We start from the raw sequence: 19,583 nt of genomic DNA on the forward strand, positions 1-19,583 counted from the left end.
GAGGGTTCTGGCTAATAGACCATTTATTTTATGGTACTATGAAACATATCTCATAAATATTTACGGATGATTAACACACAAAAACACATAGACCCATGGTGTATAATAAACGGTTAAGATCTACCGGACCGGATACTTATTTTACCTCATTACCTGAAGTAGCTTATAATTAATTAATTCGATAAATAACACAATTATACCATAAATGAGCATATATCAAATTACTGCTTTTCCACAGGTGGCAAGCACAGGATCCTTGGTCGACAGCTCACTCACTTTCCTGAATCTGTAGGAAAGCTCGCTCCAGATTTTCATGTCTTTGGTAAGCAATTATTGACTTTACACCCATTTTTCTATTATTTCACATTTATTTTTACTGCTCATATTAATTAATGTTTTCTTTGGGCGGTTACACCTCCTTGCATACTAGAAGAAGGAGGAGGCGGCGAAGGAAAACTACATAATAAATCCCACCGGCGTATGTTAGCTTTTGCTGCAGAAGAGCAAATGTCCGTTTGAAGAGCAATTTGCATGCGTTTTCAGTTCATAAGGTGTATGGTGGATCGGCGCATGGTTTTATCAGGTGGATGGGTTTCTACTTTCTACATGATATTGTGTTTTTTTATTTGATGTCTCAATATTTAATCAATTATATTTTATTTTTTTGATTGAGTAATTTTTAGCCACCATGCTTCTATTTTTATTTTCCCAATAACAAATGGGACTGGGAAAGTATTGTGGAATCATAATAAATTTGACCCATTTAGGAAAATATATATTTTATTTGTGTTCAGACCTCATTGGACAAGTATTGCATAATGTTTATTTTAAAATTACTTCTGTTGCTTTGTATCATAAATTCAACAGTGATTGATGAAATTGGACGAATTAAATGTATTTTGGAGTTTTTAGCTGTTGTGATTTTGCAGATTTTGCAGGAAAAAAATATTTAGATTCAGAATGTTTGGGAAGTTCGACAGATCCTCGTCAATGCATAAGCGTGTGATGGTACCGAGGGATTACATTAATGATATTGAAGATAATGCGGGTAAATTTACCATAACGTTATCTACCTTTTTCTTGTTTTCTATCTTGAATTTATGTGGTTAAGATAATTTTATTAGAGTTGTGCATCCATGTCGAGCTGTAGCATATTTTTTATTCTAGTATTCACAGCAATGTTAGTAAGTGTGCAATGCTTTTTCCCGTGGAAATTGTTTCGTATCTCTTCATTCAAGTTTAACTGCATATTGGTATACATATCTAAATGAATGTGCACTCTTCAACATTTTTTGCTGTTAAATATGTTCAGATAGTTTACAGAGAAGTTTGGAGCAAGATATTACAAGTCCACCATGGAAGCTTTCCTTACCGCACGTACTCGTGGCTACTATAGTTCCTTTCTTATTTGGCTATCATCTTGGGTTTGTTCGTAAACTTCCATTTCATTCTACTATTCTTACATGTTCAGATATTTCAAATTTTGTTCTTTTCGTAACTGAAATCTGATCTTCTCAGAGTTGTAAACGAACCACTTGAAACAATTTCTGTTGATCTTGGCTTTCACGGTAACACCATGCAAGAAGGTAAAGTGATGGAGCTCTACATCTTGTTACTGATTGATGCTAGAAGTTCAGAGTTTGATTTTTTGATACTGTAAAACAAACAGGTTTGGTGGTTAGTACTTGTCTTGCTGGTGCTTTTCTTGGATCCCTTATGAGTGGTTGGATTGCTGACGGGATTGGGCGTCGTAGATCTTTTCAGTTGTGTGCTTTGCCTATGCTTGTCGGAGCTTCCATTTGGTACTTAAAACTCATTTTACTTGATAAAACACCAAATTTTAATCTCAGTTGTCACATGTTTGTCACTAGTTTTTGTATCTTTTTGAAAAGGGACTACCTAACTTAATTCAATTTTTGTTTTATACGAATGACCTTCTCTAGCTCTATTCTCTAGTAGTAATAGTATATTCTCACAGTCAACATACGTGACGCCTTTTTCCATACAAATTCTCAATATGCTTGACATATCATGTGATATTAAATAGATCATTTATTTCGTTCGGTTTGTTCATTTTGATCTTCGATATTGAAAGAGGTGGTACCACCACCTGTACTATTATTTCCAGTGCAGTGGCTACAAGTTTGTCAGGAATGTTGCTGGGAAGGTTTTTAGTTGGTACTGGTTTGGGTGTGGGTCCCCCAGTTGCATCTCTTTATGTCACAGAGGTATAATACAAACTTTAATTTTTCGCAGCAGTTAGTGCAGTGCTTGTAAAAACAAGAATAAATCTTAACCATAAATTTGACTTACATGTAGATATCACCTGCGCATGTGAGGGGTACGTACGGGAGCTTTATTCAGATAGCAACTTGTTTTGGGTTCATGGCCGCACTATTGATTGGGATTCCCGTCAGTAATATCTTTGGCTGGTAAATGTATTCTTTAACTTTTGACGGATTATTAAGCTTCTTTTTTGGCAAAGAAAGAGAAACGGTGATGAAATTAACCTCATCTATGTGTACTTTCTCAGGTGGCGCGTTTGCTTTTGGGTATCAACCATTCCAGCTTCGATGCTAGCTCTTTTAATGGCGTTTTGTGTTGAATCTCCACAGTGGCTCTACAAGGTTTTCACCTGCACTATTTTATTGAATTGAATCAGCATTACGAAAATAACCTGTAATATCGTTACGTTTTCTACTTTACGTAACATACTTGCAAAGGCGTCAGTTTCCTATTTAAAGTTTTCTGTTTTCCTGGAATCAGTTTCCGTATACTCTCTCTACAGAAAATATTTTGTGGTCATTTGAATATTAAAATGATGCAAAATAGCTTTTGAGTCCTGTTATCATGTAGTTTTGTCGAATGTTGTAGCAAGGAAGAACTGAGGAAGCTGAAGCTGAACTTGAGAAGCTTGTTGGAGGTTTACATGCGAAAGCTGCAATGGTAGAGCTGTCCAAAACAGACAGAGGAGATGAAGTTGATACCATATCCCTCATAGAAATGCTCTGTGGAAGGCACGGCAGAGGTATATTCTTCTCTTCTACTGATTTTTACATTTCAACCTAAACGCTCGGTTCGGTTATTCACACTATTTTTTTGCAGTTGTTTTTATTGGGTCATCCCTATTTGCTTTACAACAGCTTTCTGGAATAAATGCTGTGTTTTATTTCTCTGCAACTGTATTTAGACGCGCTGGAGTTTCCTCGAACCTGGCAAATGTTTCTGTGGGGGTTGCAAATATGATAGGTGAATATATTATTATTATATTATTTTCTTCCCCTCAGGCATCTGCAATATGTTTCAGCTTGTATATTTATGATTACATATAATTAATTATATACAGGTTCTTTTATTGCGTTGGTGTTGATGGATAAACTAGGAAGAAAGGCCCTCCTCCTCTGGAGCTTCTTTGGCATGGTAAAAACGTCACACCAAATGTTAAATATTTACCAATTGCAACACGACTCCGTCCTTTTTGTATTGCATTTGCATTGCAACTTATTCTTCTCCTTCTAGAATTGATGAATGTCTGTGCTAAACTTGGAAAATCATTAATTAGATGAGTAACGCATTTGTTACTATTTTACCCCTCATCAGGCTGTATCAACAGTTATTCAAGTTCTCGCATCATCTTTGCCAGCTTCAGGTCCTCTTGGTTTTTATCTATCTACGAGTGGAATGCTGATGTAAGTTTTTTTTTATTTTCGGAAACGGTTTCCGATGCTTTATATTGATTTCATGTAATGAATGACCTATTTGGCTAAGCAATGAAATTGGCAAGTAATCGTCAGATGCTTCCATGCTAGATTGGACTCTGTCTAAAATGGTGCTCAATCACATTCGAGCACCAAAGAAAGTTGATATATTCTTCTCTATCAGGTTTGTCTTAATGTTTGCTGTTGGAGCTGGTCCAGTACCTGGCCTTTTACTCCCAGAAATATTTCCCAGCCGAATTAGAGCTAAAGCTTTGGCATTTTGTATGTCTGTGCATTGGGTAATATACTCTTTGTATCTAATAATGTCTTTACTCACTCGATTAAGAAAAAAAAAAAACTAAAATTGCAAGAGGGTTGTTTTTCTAATTAATAATATTCACCCCTGTTACTTGTGTAGGTGTTAAATTTTCTGGTGGGGTTATTGTTCTTGCGTTTGCTTGAGCAGATGGGTCCTCAGCTATTGTACTCGATTTTCGGTGGATTCTGTTTGCTGGCAGTGGTCTTCATAAAGAGAAATGTGCTCGAAACCAAAGGAAAATCACTTCATGAAATTGAGATAGCCCTCCTTCCTCAAGAATACTCCTAATACAAATCACTTCCTTGTGCTACTACGTTGATTATATACAATCTATTATCGCAACAATAGGGTAGCATATATTAGTAAATGTTTACGATGTACGAAGCCACATTAATATGATTCACTTTTTTCGTATCTTGTGGGATTGGAAGCACAATCGTATTACACAAACACACTCTGTCTCTCTCTCTGCAAATTTACTGCACAAGAGAGGCTGTGCTCAGTTCGTTACGCAATTAAATATTTACATGAGAAAAAAAATATATATCACACTCAACAGGTAGAAAATGTTTATTTTGATAGACACGAAATCGGATTTACTGAATTCATCAACGCCGAAACAGCCAGTCTCTGATTAGCGCCTTTTGAACTCTCTTTTACAAAACGAAACTAAATGAAGACAATTACACAAAATTGTTCAGATCAATTGTACATGATACACCACAGATAAGAAACCCATGCCCATACACAGACATAACAAATAAATAATAGTATTGAGTTTCAATGGCATTACCACATTTGCTCCTTTCTCAAGTAATTAATTACTCAGGCATGGTGACAAACATAAATATGTATGTTTTGTCACTCAATTCTTGCATATTGCAAAATACTGGCTCTCGTTTTCCCAACTCCACCAAATCATGAGAACCGGATCGAAAATCCATTTTCTGTGGTGGTGAGGTGCGAAGAACCAAATTCATCAAAATCAGAATCGGATCCAAAATCCTTATTATAATCATTCCACTCAACAGAGGAATCCTCGTCATCTTTACAAGGGATTCTCAACTCAGATAAAGGAACTGGAAAAGGCTCTTCATTCAAATACTTGCCATTAAGCAACTCCACTGCAGTAGCCCTACTCACAGGATCGAAACACAATAGCTTTTTTACAACAAGTACCTCATCAGAAGATCGATTCCCAAGACACGCTTCCAAACCAATCGGCTTTTCTACTTTACCAAATGAAATTATCTTATAATCAGGAAGTTGTACGCAACCAGGCCAAACTTCCTCTGTCAAGTTCCCCAAAATGCTAAAGATTCGACCCAACTGGTCAATATCTGAATTCCCTGGAAAAATGGGTTCGAGGCTGAAAAGCTCTGCAAAAATACAACCAAGTGACCAAAGATCAATCTCGAGACCATAACTTGTGGACCCGTAAAGTAGCTCAGGTGCTCTAAACCAGCGTGTACCAACACACGATGTAAGAGAACCATTCCCATCAATCCCGACCACCTCAGATTCATAAGAGTAACAAGACTGTTGAAAAGGATCCTCTAGATCACTAGTGGTACAGGTGGCAACACAAGAAGCTGCCCCATCGTGAGTTACACTCTCTTCATCGATATCGTTTGTGAAGTCGTTGGTTCTCATGTTATCAACCGGCTCTAAAATGTATTTTTCTCTGTGCAGTTGTTCTGCGTGCTCTTGGATGAATTGACTACTGTCTACCGTTGGATCAACTTCGGGTGCTGGATCTGAAGAAAGCTGCTCATCAAACTGATTATACGTATCATTGTTGCCCGTAAATTGAGGTGCGATAAGTATCCTAGCCTGAACAGAGAGATTTATAAAGATATTTAGCTGCAGTTGTAAATATTGGTCAACTTTTTAACATGATGAGAAAAAATTAAAACTTTTTAATATCTCAAGCACATATACAGCCATGCCGACTTCCAGTCAACGTTTTACAATCTAAATAAATTCACATATACAAATAATCGTATTCGATGCAGATCAAGAAAAAAAAAATCACTTTCCTTCCTGTAATATAAGTAACCAGAAAATGTGCCACCAAAAATCTAAATGGACTTTATTATGTATCCTTCGTAAATTACAATAACTTAATTCTTAACATGAAATAGTCCTAATCATTTATAAAGAAAATCTGAAATCATCTTTGGAAGATTTGTAATGCTAGCTTGGCTCGAGCATTTTGCAGTGAAGATATTTTTTCACCAATTCCTAGAATTTGACAATTACAATGTAAGAAGAAAGATAGGTATCTATCTGATCCCAAGATCAAATTCTACTAACAACGGTAAAATAATTGCAACAAACAGAAGTATAAAGCTAAATATGGATCCCTTCTACCACAGAACAACGAAACAGAGGCGATTATTTGAACATTATCACTCAAAAAGTAGCATGGACGAAGGATGTTACCCTTGATATACATTTCAACGAGGCAGTTGGAGGCAAATTGTTCAGATAAGCCTGTCTAAAAGTTTTTCACTATCTCAACTTAGGATTTAGGAATTAGGACTATTATGCAGAGTATTGGTGTTTGAAATATATCATTTTTTTCAATTATTACACAGGGCAGATTGTTTGAATTATATATATCTATTTCTTGACAAAGTGCATTCATATGAAACATCATCATCATCTCTTCAGTCAAATAATAGGTTTTGGAGAATCTATAAGAAGCACAAACACAATAATAAAAGGAGAAAAACCAAAATCTGACCTGCCCAAAATCAGCAATTTTGAGAACCCCATCAGAAGAAATCAGCAAATTAGAGGGCTTCAAATCCCTATGAACAATGGAATTACGGTGGCAGGAGTCAACGCCGCGGAGAATCTGGTCAATCCATCGCTTAACCTCACCAACACTGATGATCCCATCCTTGTTGGCGGCGGACTTTACGACGGCGGCCAAATCGGTGGGTAAGTACTCGAGCACCAATACGGCGCCTTCATCCTCGCTCCAGAAGTACTCGTGCAGGACTACGATGTTCGGGCTGTTCTTTAGGGTTTCAAGTGCCTCAATTTCTCTGAACGCGGATTGGTAATCGTGGACTTCTTTCAGGGCCACCATCACCGAATCGGAGCGTCGCCGGGCTTTGTACACGTCGGAGTATGCACCGGACCCCACGCGCCCCGATATTTCATACTTTGAGGTGATCTCACTGCGGCTATAGATGCTCCAGCTCTTCGATGGTGGCTGCTGTTTCTCCATCTTCTTGATTTTTTATTATTACAATTCGACGGGCTTCGATTCCATCAACAGATTGTGGTTTAATCTCTTATGTACAAACTACAAGATACAAAAGGGGTCACGTGACATTTTGTTCTCGCACGCGGTCTAAATTTAAATTTATATTTCCAATTTGATTCTTAATTTTTTTCGAACAATTATAATTAGACATACCCCTAGCCACCAAATAAACTAGGGATAAACCCAAGCTCAAATCATCCTTTGACATATCCGGGGGACGCGAAAGTACTATACTACCCTTATGTGCAATTTTCGGCCAAACTACATTCAGCATTTATGGTCCTGCATTTATCATTTTCGCTGATTTATTTATTATTATTATTATTTTTTTTTTTTTTATAAATCTGTTTGTTAAATATATATATATATATATATATATATATTTAATTTTTTTTTTAAATAAAAAAAATTATTTTTTTTTTATTTTTTTTATTTTTATTTTTTAATTTTTTTTAATTTTCAAAACAATATGTTTACAGTACTGAAAATAACTACATGTAACTACCTATAGTAATTCATAGTTATGTTCGTTTTTTCCCCATATTTTTAGTCGATCAATTGTATACACACACGAATACTGACTTGTACAAAATAAATTCATAAAACCCCAACAAAAATTTACAAATTTAAATATTTTTATTATAAATCACATCAGAACCAATAAAATACAAAACGAAAATACATAAATATACGCATATATAACTACATGTAACTACATGTTACTATAGTAATGTATAGTAATGTATACAGTCTGTTGAACAGATCTGATGTAACTTAAAAAAACAAAAATTTGACACCTTCAAGGAAAGAATCAATGGCCTTCATTAAGCTGCAATTGCAAAATCAAAACAAAAAAAAATTACTTTAGTGCAAATCAACAAATTTGAATAAAAACATCAAAACACTCAAAAATCACCAAACATTATTAAGAGATCGAGAGATAGAGAGACAGGTTATTTCTATTATTATTAGGACTATGCATTTTTATTATTGTTAGGAACTATTTAATTTAATAATTTGTTTTTATTATTATTATGAACTAATTATTTTACTAATTTTATTTATTATTATTACGAACTATTTAATTTACTAGTTTGTTGTTTTGTATTTTAATTCACTAGTTTTATGATTTGAATTTAGAAACTACGTACAACTGAAGCAATTAAAGTACACATTTAAACATTCCAAAACAACCTTACAAACAACCTTACAAATTTAATCATTCCAAAAACATAGGTTAAACATAAAAATGCAAAACACAACACTATAAATTAAAATTTTCCAAAACATAAATTAAACATTAGAATGCAAAATTAAAACAAATACAAATTTAAACATAAGTTCAACTTTCAAATACACGGCATATGGTTATGATTACCATTACTCACACTCAATTGCCATAATCCATCCTCCGTTGATTTTTTGCCAATTAACCTGAACGGACAAGAACGTTTCTTCAATAGTACGTGTCGTCCAGATTGATATCTTGCACACGTTAAAACATGATATTTTTCTGATTTACAATGATTAATCAGTCGATAATTATGACTAATTGTTGTGTCTTTTGCCCACATAATTAACGCTTCTCTACTATCACACACAATACCACGTTCAAAGAAGTGACTATGATCATGAGATTGTTCTCTTAGTTCCAGCATAAATATTTGAAATTAAAAGGCAATATTTAAGGGATTTCGTATGAAATAACACGAAATTTAAGCTACAATTTCGTGTAAAAACATACGAAATAAGAGCTTTAATTTCGTAGGTTTTACTACGAAATGTAAGCTTTCATTTCGTAGGTTTTTCTACGAAACAAACAACAAACGATTTTAAGACACATTTCGTATAGTATTACACGAAATGGAAGAATAAATTTCTTGTGAAATAACACGAAATGTCTAAAAACGTTGGAAATGAACAAAAAACGTGTATTTTCACTTCAAAATCGAAGCCGTTGTCATCCATGTTGATAATACTTGTGCTCTAACTGATATTGGTCGAAAAATTATTGAATTTGAAAATTTTCAAAAATTAAAGGTTGAGAGTGTTTGAGAGGGGGTTTGGATAAGATTTGAAAAAGAAAAAAATGAATTATTTTGCACTGCGAGTGGTAAAAACCGCATTGATAATAGCAAGCCATTTTTCGAAAACTTCCAACTTTTTTGGATTGGAATTATATTTAAAAAATATGGACCAAATAAGCCCATCATGACATGCTTATTTATAAAGCAGTTAAGACAAAAAACTCTTTTACAAAAAAAGTTCACATATTGTTAGAGATGTGTAACAGACTAAAATACCCCTCATATTTTAATATGCTCAAATTTCATCATTTAATTTAATTTAACCTCAATTTTATCCCAAATTTTACAAATTATTCAATTTTGACATAAAACTCAATTTTGAGTACAATTTCGCCCGTCGTCGCCGTTGACTTTTTTTTTTCTTCTGATTTTTCCGTCGGTTTTCGGCGTTGACTTTTTCAAATTTTTTTAATTTCTTTTTTTTTTTTGGTGATTTTACGGCCGATTTTCGGCGTTGACTTTTTCATTTTTTTTTGAATTATTTTTTACTTTAACATTTTTTCGCCCGTTTGAACATCAATTTTGCAGTGGTTGACAATTATATTAACTATATTACTGTGTAACTATACTACAATTTAACACAGTATATTGTTATATTACTCTCTAGCACAGTAATATTAACACAACAAAAATCAGTATTATTGTGTAATAGAGTAATATTAATATTTTAATTGTTCAATGAAAGAAAAAATAATTAAAAAACAAAACCAAAAGAAGTAATATTGATGTGGTTGACAGTAATATTAACACAACAAAAATCAGTATTATTGTGTAATAGAGTAATATTAATATTTTAATTGTTCAATGAAAGCAAAAATAATTAAAAAAAAAAAAAAAAAAAACCATGGGCGTTGCCTTTGAACCCTGTAATTTTTCAGCCCATGTTGTCACGCCTTTTTGGCTCCGCCACTAACTCCGGCCAGCCATTTGCCACCTTGCAAGCAACTCAAACTGATATATATATTGAAATAGAAATTAAACGAAAACAAGGTTGAATCGGGAAGCTTAATCACTGAAAAGCTTCGAGAAACAAGATCATCCTACACTCAGCTCTAAACCTAGAAGACTTGACCTAAAAATCAGCTGCCTCTCTTAGCTCAAACTTGCCCTATTTATACTACTCTATAATTAGAAAGTGCTAAACAATAAAGATAAAAGTGCTGAAATAATAATAATGAAGTAACACTTCTTCAGCTGTTTCTTCTCTTCTTCTTCTACGCGGCCACGTGGCAGGCTGGGACTTGTTACTAATAAAAACGTAAAACTAATAAAAGCGTGTATTGGAAATGCGTCTTCGAATAGTTGGTAGTAATTCTTCTCTGCAAATATCATATTCTTGATTAGGTATTCTGCATGTCTTCTTCGTCTCTCTCCATTGCATGTTCTTCCTTCTTCTTGATAATTAATTCTACTCTTCAATTTAAGCTGCTAACAATGCCTTCCTCTAAAATGTCCTTGTCCTCAAGGACAAAAAGCTGGAAACCGTTTCTGAATATCCTCGCAATCCTCCCATGTCGAATCTTCATCTGGAGCATTAAACCACTTGATGAGCCATTGAGTGACTGCCCTGTTATTCTTCTGTACTAACCTGCGATCAACAACAGATTGTGGTTCAAGTAAAATGTGCCCGTGTGCAGTGATTGTAGTGGGTAAGTGTTTTTGGCTGATCAAAGATCCAATTTTCTTCTTAAGTTGAGAAACATGAAATGTGGGATGAATCTTAGAATTCTGTGGCAATTCCAGTGTATAAGCCACCTCTCCAACCCGTTTTAACACCTTGTATGGCCCAAAGAACCGAGCTGATAGCTTGTTATAGGTGTGTGTTCTAGCAGATTGTTGCCTGTAGGGCTGAAGCTTCACAAATACCCAATCTCCTACCTGAAAAACCCTCTCACTTCTCCTCTTGTCAGCTTGCACTTTCATTCTATTCTGTGCCCTTAATAATTGTTCTCTGATCACCCTTATAGTGGCTTCTCTGTGTTGTAGACTTCTATCCACCAGCTCATTAGGAGATGCCATGGGAATGTAAGGTAAGTGGAGGGGGGCCTTCTGCCCATACACAACTTCATAAGGGGTAGTTTGTAAGGATGAATGAAAGGTGGTGTTGTACCACCATTCTGCCAAAGGCAGCCACTGAGCCCATTCCTTAGGCCTTTCCCCACTCATACACCTTAAGTACCCTTCTAGGCATTTATTCACCACCTCAGACTGACCATCTGTCTGGGGATGATAGGCAGTTGAAGTGTGCAACTGAGAGCCTTGAAGCTTGAAGAATTCTTGCCAAAATCTGCTCATAAAGATAGGGTCTCTATCACTCACTATGGTCTTAGGCATTCCATGCAACTTGTATATATTTTCCATGAAAAGCTGGGCTACTGAGCTAGCTGTGTAGGGGTGCTTCAAGCTTATGAAGTGTGCAGCTTTGCTCAGCCTATCCACCACCACTAAGATGGTATCCTTCCCTCCAGAAGTTGGCAGCCCTCCAATGAAATCCATAGATATGTCCTCCCAGATCCTCTTAGGAATAGGCAGTGGTTGCAATAACCCTGGGGCTGCCACTGTCTCTCCCTTACATCTTTGACACACATCACACTGTTGCACCCAAGTGTGCACATCACTCTTCAATCCCTTCCAATAAAAGATTTGCTTAACCCTATGAAGTGTGCTATGAATTCCAGAATGTCCTCCCACTGCAGCACTATGATAATGATTGAGAATCTTGTTCCTCAACTCCTTCTCTTTCCCTACCACCAACTTTCCTTTCCTCAATAACACTTCAGCAGCCCATGAGTAGGAAGGTTTATTGTTTTTACCTTCCTTTAAACCTTGAATGATTTTTTGTAACTTAGGATCAGTAACATATGTTTGTTTAATCTCTTCCAAAAAAGAGCATTGATGCATAGAGATAGTGAAACAGTTTGCCTCTGGAATAACTACCCTAGACAAGCCATCTGCTACTACATTGTCCCTCCCTCTCTTGTATGCCACTGAGAAGTCATACCCTAATAACTTAACCAACCACTTCTGTTGAGCTGGAGTTGCCACTCTCTGGTCCATCAAGTACTTCAAACTCTGGTGGTCAGTCCTCACAGTGAAGTGGTTGCCAATCAGATATGGTCTCCACTTCTGAACAGCTGTCACTAGGGCAAGAAGTTCCTTCTCATAAGTAGACAGAGCACCTTGAGTCATGTTGAGTGCCTTGCTCATGAAAGCTATTGGTTTGCCTTGCTGCATCAACACAGCTCCCATGCCAGTGCCTGAGGCATCAGTCTCAATGGTGAACTCTTTAGAAAAGTCTGGAAGGGCTAGCACTGGAGTGTGGGTCATAGCCTCCTTGAGGGAGTCAAATGCTTGTTGGGCTGCTTCACTCCACTTGAAACTATCCTTCCTCAGCAATTGAGTCAAAGGGTAAGCTATCTTCCCATAATCCTTGACAAACCTCCTATAGTAACCAGTTAAGCCCAAAAACCCTCTCAATTCCTTGATAGTTCTAGGAACTGGCCAGTCCTTCATGGCTTGAGTCTTGCTAGGGTCAGCTGCCACCCCTTCTGGTGTGATCACATGCCCTAAATATTCAATAGAGGAACTCCCAAAAGAGCATTTATTTCTCTTGATAAACAACTGATGTTCTCTTAAAATTTCCAACACTTCCTTCAATTGTGTGAGATGTGAGTGCCAACTTCCACTGTAAATCAGAATATCATCAAAGAAAACCAAGACAAACTTCCTTAGTTGCTTATGGAAAATTTTATTCATAAGGCTCTGAAATGTAGAGGGTGCATTAGTCAGACCAAATGGCATGACTAAGAACTCATAGTGCCCATGGTGAGTTCTAAAAGCTGTCTTCATAATGTCTTCTTCCTGCATTCTAATCTGGTGGTAGCCAGATCTTAGGTCCAGCTTAGAGAAAACATTGGCCCCATGCAACTCATCCAACAACTCTTCAATGACTGGAATAGGGAATTTATCCTTAACAGTGTTCTTGTTGAGCTCTCTATAATCCACACACATTCTCCAAGAATTGTCCTTCTTCTTCACCAACACCACTGGAGATGAGAAGGGGCTGTTGCTAGTTCTGATCACTCCTGAGTCCAGTAACTCTTGCACAATAGCTTCAATCTCATTCTTTTGTATGGCTGGGTATCTATAGGGTCTCACATTGATAGCTTCTGACCCCTCTTTAAGGTGTATCTTGTGGTCATGCTCTCTGTGAGGTGGCAGACTCTTAGGCTCAGCAAATAGATCTGCATACTCATTTAGTAGCTCTGACATTCCTCCTTCTCTCATGCACTCCATGGAATTCAGACTAGCAATGCATTCTAATGAGCTCTCTCCTTGATCAGTGCAGTCCTGAGTTGTGTGTGCACTTAAGGAAGCTCCATCTTGTAAACTTCCAATGCACTGGTAAGCAATCTGAGATGGCTTCTGTAGAATCTTATGCAACTTCTTATTAGAAACTAACTTCACTGAGTTAGGTTGGAGACCCCTCAGCACCACTTTTTTACCTAAGTGGTTGAATTCCATTTTCAGTTGCTGGTAGTTACTGCATATATCCCCTAAAGTGACCAACCACTGAATGCCAAGCACCAAGTCACAGCTTCCTAAGGGTAATGTCATAACTTCTGCTGAGAATTCCACCCCATGCATCTTCCAAGTGAAGTTTGGGCACTTGAATTTAGTTACAAGCCTGTTTCCTCCAGGCACATTCACAGCTGATGGTTTCATATCCACTAGCTCACATCCCAAAGATCTTGCAGTTTGTTCATCCAAAAAGTTGTGTGTGCTTCCATTGTCAATCAAGATGTGTATAGTTTTTCCTTTAGATGATCCAGTCAATCTCATGTTCCTAAAATCATGAGTTCCAGTCATAGCATGTATAGAAACCTGTGAAATCTGCTCATCTCCTTCCTCCATTCTCTCTTCTGTTACTACACTGGGGTTATACTCCAACTCACTCTCTACCATGGTCTCATCCTCAGAAATTTCCATCACATACATCTGTCTTTTCTTGGGGCAGTTGTGATCTCTTGAGTACTTCTCATCACACCAAAAGCAGAGGCCCTTGGCTCTTCTATCATCCACTTCCTGATTGCTTAGTCTTTTTGTTTGAGTAAAGGGTTGGCTATGGTTTCTGGGGTTGGTTGGGCTATTTCTGTTGGAATGAGGGCTAGTGTGGTTGTTGCTCATATAAGTGTTAGAACTATGGTTGGGGATTCTAGTAATGGCTAAAGTGTTTGGTCTGTTAGAGGTGTATGGAGCTCTGATAGGGTTTAGGGTAGGGTTTTGCTGTTGGATGGGGTGCTTTCTGGGAGATAAGGTGAGGGTCTGTTCCTGTAATTTGGCTAGGCTTACTACCTCCATCATATTCTTAGGTTTGAACATCCTAATCTGTAAGGAAATTTCCGGTTTCAATCCTCCAAGGAAACAACTCACTGCATAAGGTTCTGAGAGATCCACACAATTCATCAACTCATCAAATCTATCCAAATAATCCTGCAGAGATCCAGTTTGTTTGAGATTCATCAGCTCAGACATCGGGTCTTCAAATAGCAGAGTGCCAAATCTGCTATTCAAGGCTCGTATGTACTCTTCCCAGCTCGGAATTTCTCTTGTAAGGCGAGCCTTCATGTATGTCTGGTGCCACTGAAGGGCTCTTCCTTCCAGATGTACAGCTGCTAGCTTCACCTTAGAATTTGAAGGTGTACCATCAACATCAAAAAATTGATCACACTTATACACCCAACTACGCAGATTTGTTCCATCAAACTTAGGAAATTCAACTGAGGAGCACTTAGTGGGCAGCTGATACTCTGTACCCCCTTGAAGATCCTCATGTGTTCCCAGATCTGGAGCTCTTCCACCATCATTATGTGAAGTAAACTGTTGTTGAAACTTAGCCATCATCAAAGACATCATAGCACGGTTTTCTTCCACATTTTTCGTGTTGGCTTCAGCTATTGCCTGCATCTGTTCCCGCATCATATCCATGTCCTTCCTTAGCTCAGCAAACCGTGTACCATCTGCCATGTTTATCCTTCCCAGAACTATGGCTCTAGATACCAATTGCAAGCAACTCAAACTGATATATATATTGAAATAGAAATTAAACGAAAACAAGGTTGAATCGGGAAGCTTAATCACTGAAAAGCTTCGAGAAACAAGATCATCCTACACTCAGCTCTAAACCTAGAAGACTTGACCTAAAAATCAGCTGCCTCTCTTAGCTCAAACTTGCCCTATTTATACTACTCTATAATTAGAAAGTGCTAAACAATAAAGATAAAAGTGCTGAAATAATAATAATGAAGTAACACTTCTTCAGCTGTTTCTTCTCTTCTTCTTCTACGCGGCCACGTGGCAGGCTGGGACTTGTTACTAATAAAAACGTAAAACTAATAAAAGCGTGTATTGGAAATGCGTCTTCGAATAGTTGGTAGTAATTCTTCTCTGCAAATATCATATTCTTGATTAGGTATTCTGCATGTCTTCTTCGTCTCTCTCCATTGCATGTTCTTCCTTCTTCTTGATAATTAATTCTACTCTTCAATTTAAGCTGCTAACACACCTCAGCAACCTTGTTACTGCTTTTCCGTCCAAAACTTCCTTGCATGAATTGGATCGCTCACCAAACCTTAACCATAAATCTTTCTACAAATTTCCACCATAGTTTTCGTCTATTAGGATTGTTCGACCATGTTCCTCAGTTTAAGGTACATGATTGGACAGTCACTTTAAAATTTAAATCATATTGCAAATGTATTTCATGAATTTAAATTACTCTGATGGGCTGTTTCGCAAACTACTAAAATATCATTTCACATATAATAAACATTCACACGACTAACGCGTAGCAATACCAAGGAAGAGATCGATAATGTAGAAAAATAATATCAAGCCGAAAAGTATATCGAAGATGAGTCGTCGCCAGTAGATTTGGGAAAATCAAGCACGACATCTTCCTTGCCGGTGAACTGAGCGGCCCTATTGTCATGATCCCAAAATATGTCGTGGTCGCAATATTTAAAAGCCCGGCTGCAGAAGTAGAAGTATATCAAGTTTGCTAGACTTAGAAGAGTGAGTATCCAATAATAGTAGTCGTAGTGGCCCTTGTTCAAATTAGTTGAAACCCAACTTTCTTTTGTAGCATCAGCACTTTTAGAAGCAACGTCTACTATGTTGACAATAAGGCTCCCTACGATATTAGCGAAGGCCATACCTAGCGCGAAAAGTGCAACGGAGATACTTGCCATGCTCTTTGGGAATTGCGAGTAGTACAACTCTATTTGTCCTATCGCGTTCAAACCCTCCCCTAATCCTGTTAGGCAGTGTTGCGGTAACAACCACAATGCTGACATGTCCACCTGCGATATTCATAACAATCTTATGATATCTAAACTATAAGCTAAAAAAAATATTCCTTCAAAAATTATATATATTACTCCATCGTTCTACTAACGGTTTAGATAAATATTTTTGTTGCTTATATGTTATCTGTTACTTTAGAATTCCAATACCACTGTTTTACCCTTATTAATTCAACTCCGAGTAGTAAATATTATTGAATGATAAAGGTTTTTATATGTCTTTTTTTCCTATAATCATTATAACTAAGACTCTAGTGCGTGCATGCATGCATGTACATGAATACCTCCGCATTGGGAGTTTCCTCCAATCCTTGGTGGATAGCCTTTGCTCGTCGGGCCCTCTCGACAAGGGCAGCCGTTGCAGTGGCCATGCAAGAAATGAAAATCCCAATCCCAATTCTTGTTATGACCTTAATGCCACGTGGATTGTTGGTGTACTTGGAGAGAAGAGGGACGATTACACGATCGTAGAGTGCGACCCAAATGGTGAGGGTAAGGATTGCAAAGATGCCAAAGGAGCCAGCCGGAATCTTGAAGTTTCCAGCGAGGCGTCGGTTCAGCGTATTGGCTTGGAGCACCGGGAATGAGTGTTGGCTTATAGTTACTCCAATCATAATTCCGGTGGACCAAATCGGGAGCAATTGTATGAGTGATTTCAGCACTTGAACCTGCATCACACTGCATAGGCTCCATGTATCTGAAGGTGAACCATCTGCTTTTACCTCTTTCTCAGGGTTTATTAACATGCAGGCTTTGTTCAAATACCTGAAATCAACATAATAATATAATTTACGTTTAGTACAAACTTATAACAATGGTGGCTTTTCTATGAAGCAACTTGAAAATTAATGGCGAATTTATTTTTTTGTATATTTTGGGAGTAATCAGCTAGCCCTTTTCTTGTTCGCATCGATCAGTTTGTATTTCGTACACTTGAATAGTACGTTCTTGTGTGATTCATTTGAAATAAAAACATGTGATATGAATAATAACCTGAGTTTTTGGGTGGGGACGAAAAGCTTAGAGTGATCGTTATTATAATAATAATGGGCAGAATCGTCGTCGTCTGGTGGAAAAGGAAGGTGCCTCTTGTTCCAATACGCCACCCAAACTTGTACCAAACCCGTTAGCAAACTCTTGTTTGGTTTCACATTCACATATAGTTTGGATCCAATAAAGAACATAACTGCAGACAACAACATTAGACCAACAGGAACTCCGAAACCGATCACCCATCCAAACTCATTCTGTATGTATACTATAACCGTGAGTGCTATCATAAGCGACACACCCAAAGACGCATAATACCAGTTGAAAAAGCTCTCCATTATCCGAACGTTGTTCGGGTTTTTAGGGTTTTCAAATTGGTCAGCCCCGAATGCCATTGAGCACGGCCTTATGCCACCTGCCCCAATCGACATAAGCACGAAAGCTACAAAGAGCAGAATCATTTGAACTGGTTTCGTGTTGTGGCATATTCCTGATTCTTTTATATCACATTTAGGTGACCTTGACTTTTCTATTACGGCTGTTAACCACAGTAGAACCAACCCCTTCACAACATAGGTCATGAATATTTTTATTAATTAATAATATTCGAAATTTATGAAGATGAAAAAATGAATTAATATATATATATATATATAGTACTCACTAAAAGGGTGGTAAGAGTTGCGAAGGAAATGACGAGGAATCGACCAAAGTAAGAATCGGAAAGAAAAGCACCGAAGATTGGCATGAAGTTGGAGATGGCTCCCCATACGAACAAAATGGTAGTTGCGTCTGCAGCACTAAAATGATATACTGTTATCAAGTACAATATCATATTTGGGATAAGTCCATAGCTTGCAATCTTCTCTAACGCCTCATTTGCTGCATTAACATTAATTATACATACATATTGAATATATTAATAAAAGGAAATGAAGAATTAATTAATTACCTATGATAAAAGGCATCGTCCTGAGGCCCCCTTTACTTGAACGGCTGCTGCCATTCTGAGGAGGAGTCTTTGCTGAGTCTGAACCGTTGATCTCCATTTTCTCATCAGCTTGCAATATAATAATAAATAAACGAATTTTGATTGAGAAAACTTATATATGTTTATTTATGTGTAAAAGGGAATTATATTATCTCATGAGAGACTAAGGAGAAAAAAGGCTAATGCCTGTTGTATTGTTTATTAATCAGTCCCCGGCCCCAGCTAGAACGTAACGGAGAAAACTAGATCATATCCTAATATTTAGTTTAATAACTAAAGTTTTGCTTTGCTTTTATCAATCTAGAACCGGCTTTGTCCTTTGTTTTGTAGACTGGCGATATATATCCTAATTTCAGATATAATATTCTTTCTGCATTTTATATTGATGATGCTAGAGTTAGATCAACTTAGAGAGTTGAAGTATGATGAGCTGGAATAGTGGATCACTGGCTCACGAGCCTGATGACCGTTCAAGTCAGACGTGCAAATAGTAGAAATAGTTCAGAGAATACATGTTGTAGTATTGCTCAGATAATAGGACGTACCTTAAGGAATGAGTTCAAACTTTTTTTAATAGCGTAGTTGAGATTGTCGGGCCCAAACCTTACTTGAAGGTGATTGAGCATCGGTGATAATGGTCTTCAATATTGGATTCGTGACCCATTAGGTAAAAAATTGTACTCCCATTGGGCTGCCCAATTAACCATATCACATATAGTTATAACACCATGTTTGTACGTGGGTTCCAGTTTTGTCTTTGAGGCCTCCTCGTTCATGAGTTTTACTGTTTTACAAAGGAGTTCATAATAGTAAAACTCCATTTTATGAACTAATTTTCATTTTACAAAGGAGTT

General features: G+C 37.1%; 3 protein-coding genes across 4 annotated transcripts; 1 reads left to right on the top strand and 2 right to left on the bottom strand.

Annotated features, from left to right (window-relative positions):
* Positions 1 to 226: 226 nt before the first annotated feature.
* LOC105966443 (putative plastidic glucose transporter 2) lies at positions 227 to 4,431 on the top strand. Of its 2 annotated transcripts, none has more exons than XM_088823704.1 (15): positions 227 to 322; positions 431 to 583; positions 930 to 1,048; positions 1,313 to 1,424; positions 1,519 to 1,586; positions 1,670 to 1,802; positions 2,129 to 2,228; positions 2,320 to 2,432; positions 2,534 to 2,627; positions 2,875 to 3,028; positions 3,106 to 3,249; positions 3,347 to 3,420; positions 3,601 to 3,689; positions 3,883 to 3,997; positions 4,117 to 4,431. In XM_088823704.1, the coding sequence occupies exons 3-15, from the start codon at positions 961 to 963 to the stop codon at positions 4,303 to 4,305; spliced, it is 1,473 nt and encodes a 490-aa protein (XP_088679830.1). In that variant the 5' UTR covers positions 227 to 322; positions 431 to 583; positions 930 to 960; the 3' UTR covers positions 4,306 to 4,431. The 2 variants fall into 2 exon arrangements, with proteins under 2 accessions (XP_088679830.1, XP_088679831.1); XM_088823705.1 differs by having other exon boundaries at positions 234 to 322; positions 443 to 583.
* Positions 4,432 to 4,577: 146 nt separating this feature from the next.
* On the bottom strand, positions 4,578 to 7,356 carry CAK1AT (CDK-activating kinase 1AT). Its single transcript, XM_012990997.2, has 2 exons — positions 6,767 to 7,356; positions 4,578 to 5,850 (listed from the first exon to the last, which is right to left on the bottom strand). The coding sequence occupies exons 1-2, from the start codon at positions 7,256 to 7,258 to the stop codon at positions 4,936 to 4,938; spliced, it is 1,407 nt and encodes a 468-aa protein (XP_012846451.2). The 5' UTR covers positions 7,259 to 7,356; the 3' UTR covers positions 4,578 to 4,935.
* An 8,637-nt stretch (positions 7,357 to 15,993) lies between these two features.
* On the bottom strand, positions 15,994 to 18,787 carry LOC105966419 (protein NRT1/ PTR FAMILY 1.1-like). Its single transcript, XM_088824624.1, has 5 exons — positions 18,691 to 18,787; positions 18,403 to 18,620; positions 17,742 to 18,301; positions 17,033 to 17,513; positions 15,994 to 16,745 (listed from the first exon to the last, which is right to left on the bottom strand). The coding sequence occupies exons 1-5, from the start codon at positions 18,785 to 18,787 to the stop codon at positions 16,275 to 16,277; spliced, it is 1,827 nt and encodes a 608-aa protein (XP_088680750.1). The 3' UTR covers positions 15,994 to 16,274.
* Positions 18,788 to 19,583: the final 796 nt, after the last annotated feature.

The sequence above is a fragment of the Erythranthe guttata genome, chromosome 10, assembly GCF_056151865.1.
Source record: "Erythranthe guttata isolate IM_541 chromosome 10, IM_541, whole genome shotgun sequence".
NCBI lineage: Eukaryota > Viridiplantae > Streptophyta > Magnoliopsida > Lamiales > Phrymaceae > Erythranthe > Erythranthe guttata.

What these genes read in the sequence shown, in the direction of transcription:
- LOC105966443 (XM_088823704.1), top strand. Translation starts at nt 961, where the DNA reads ATGTTTGGGAAGTTCGACAGATCCTCGTCAATGCATAAGCGTGTGATG. An exon ending in GTCAGTAATATCTTTGGCTG is followed by an intron (nt 2,433 to 2,533) that starts GTAAATGTATTC and finishes GTACTTTCTCAG; the next exon opens with GTGGCGCGTTTGCTTTTGGG. An exon ending in CTGTGGAAGGCACGGCAGAG is followed by an intron (nt 3,029 to 3,105) that starts GTATATTCTTCT and finishes ATTTTTTTGCAG; the next exon opens with TTGTTTTTATTGGGTCATCC.
- CAK1AT (XM_012990997.2), bottom strand. Translation starts at nt 7,258, where the DNA reads ATGGAGAAACAGCAGCCACCATCGAAGAGCTGGAGCATCTATAGCCGC. An exon ending in AAATTGCTGATTTTGGGCAG is followed by an intron (nt 5,851 to 6,766) that starts GTCAGATTTTGG and finishes CTCTCTGTTCAG; the next exon opens with GCTAGGATACTTATCGCACC.
- LOC105966419 (XM_088824624.1), bottom strand. Translation starts at nt 18,787, where the DNA reads ATGGAGATCAACGGTTCAGACTCAGCAAAGACTCCTCCTCAGAATGGC. An exon ending in CAACTCTTACCACCCTTTTA is followed by an intron (nt 18,302 to 18,402) that starts GTGAGTACTATA and finishes TATGTTGTGAAG; the next exon opens with GGGTTGGTTCTACTGTGGTT. An exon ending in AGGAAACTCCCAATGCGGAG is followed by an intron (nt 16,746 to 17,032) that starts GTATTCATGTAC and finishes TGAATATCGCAG; the next exon opens with GTGGACATGTCAGCATTGTG.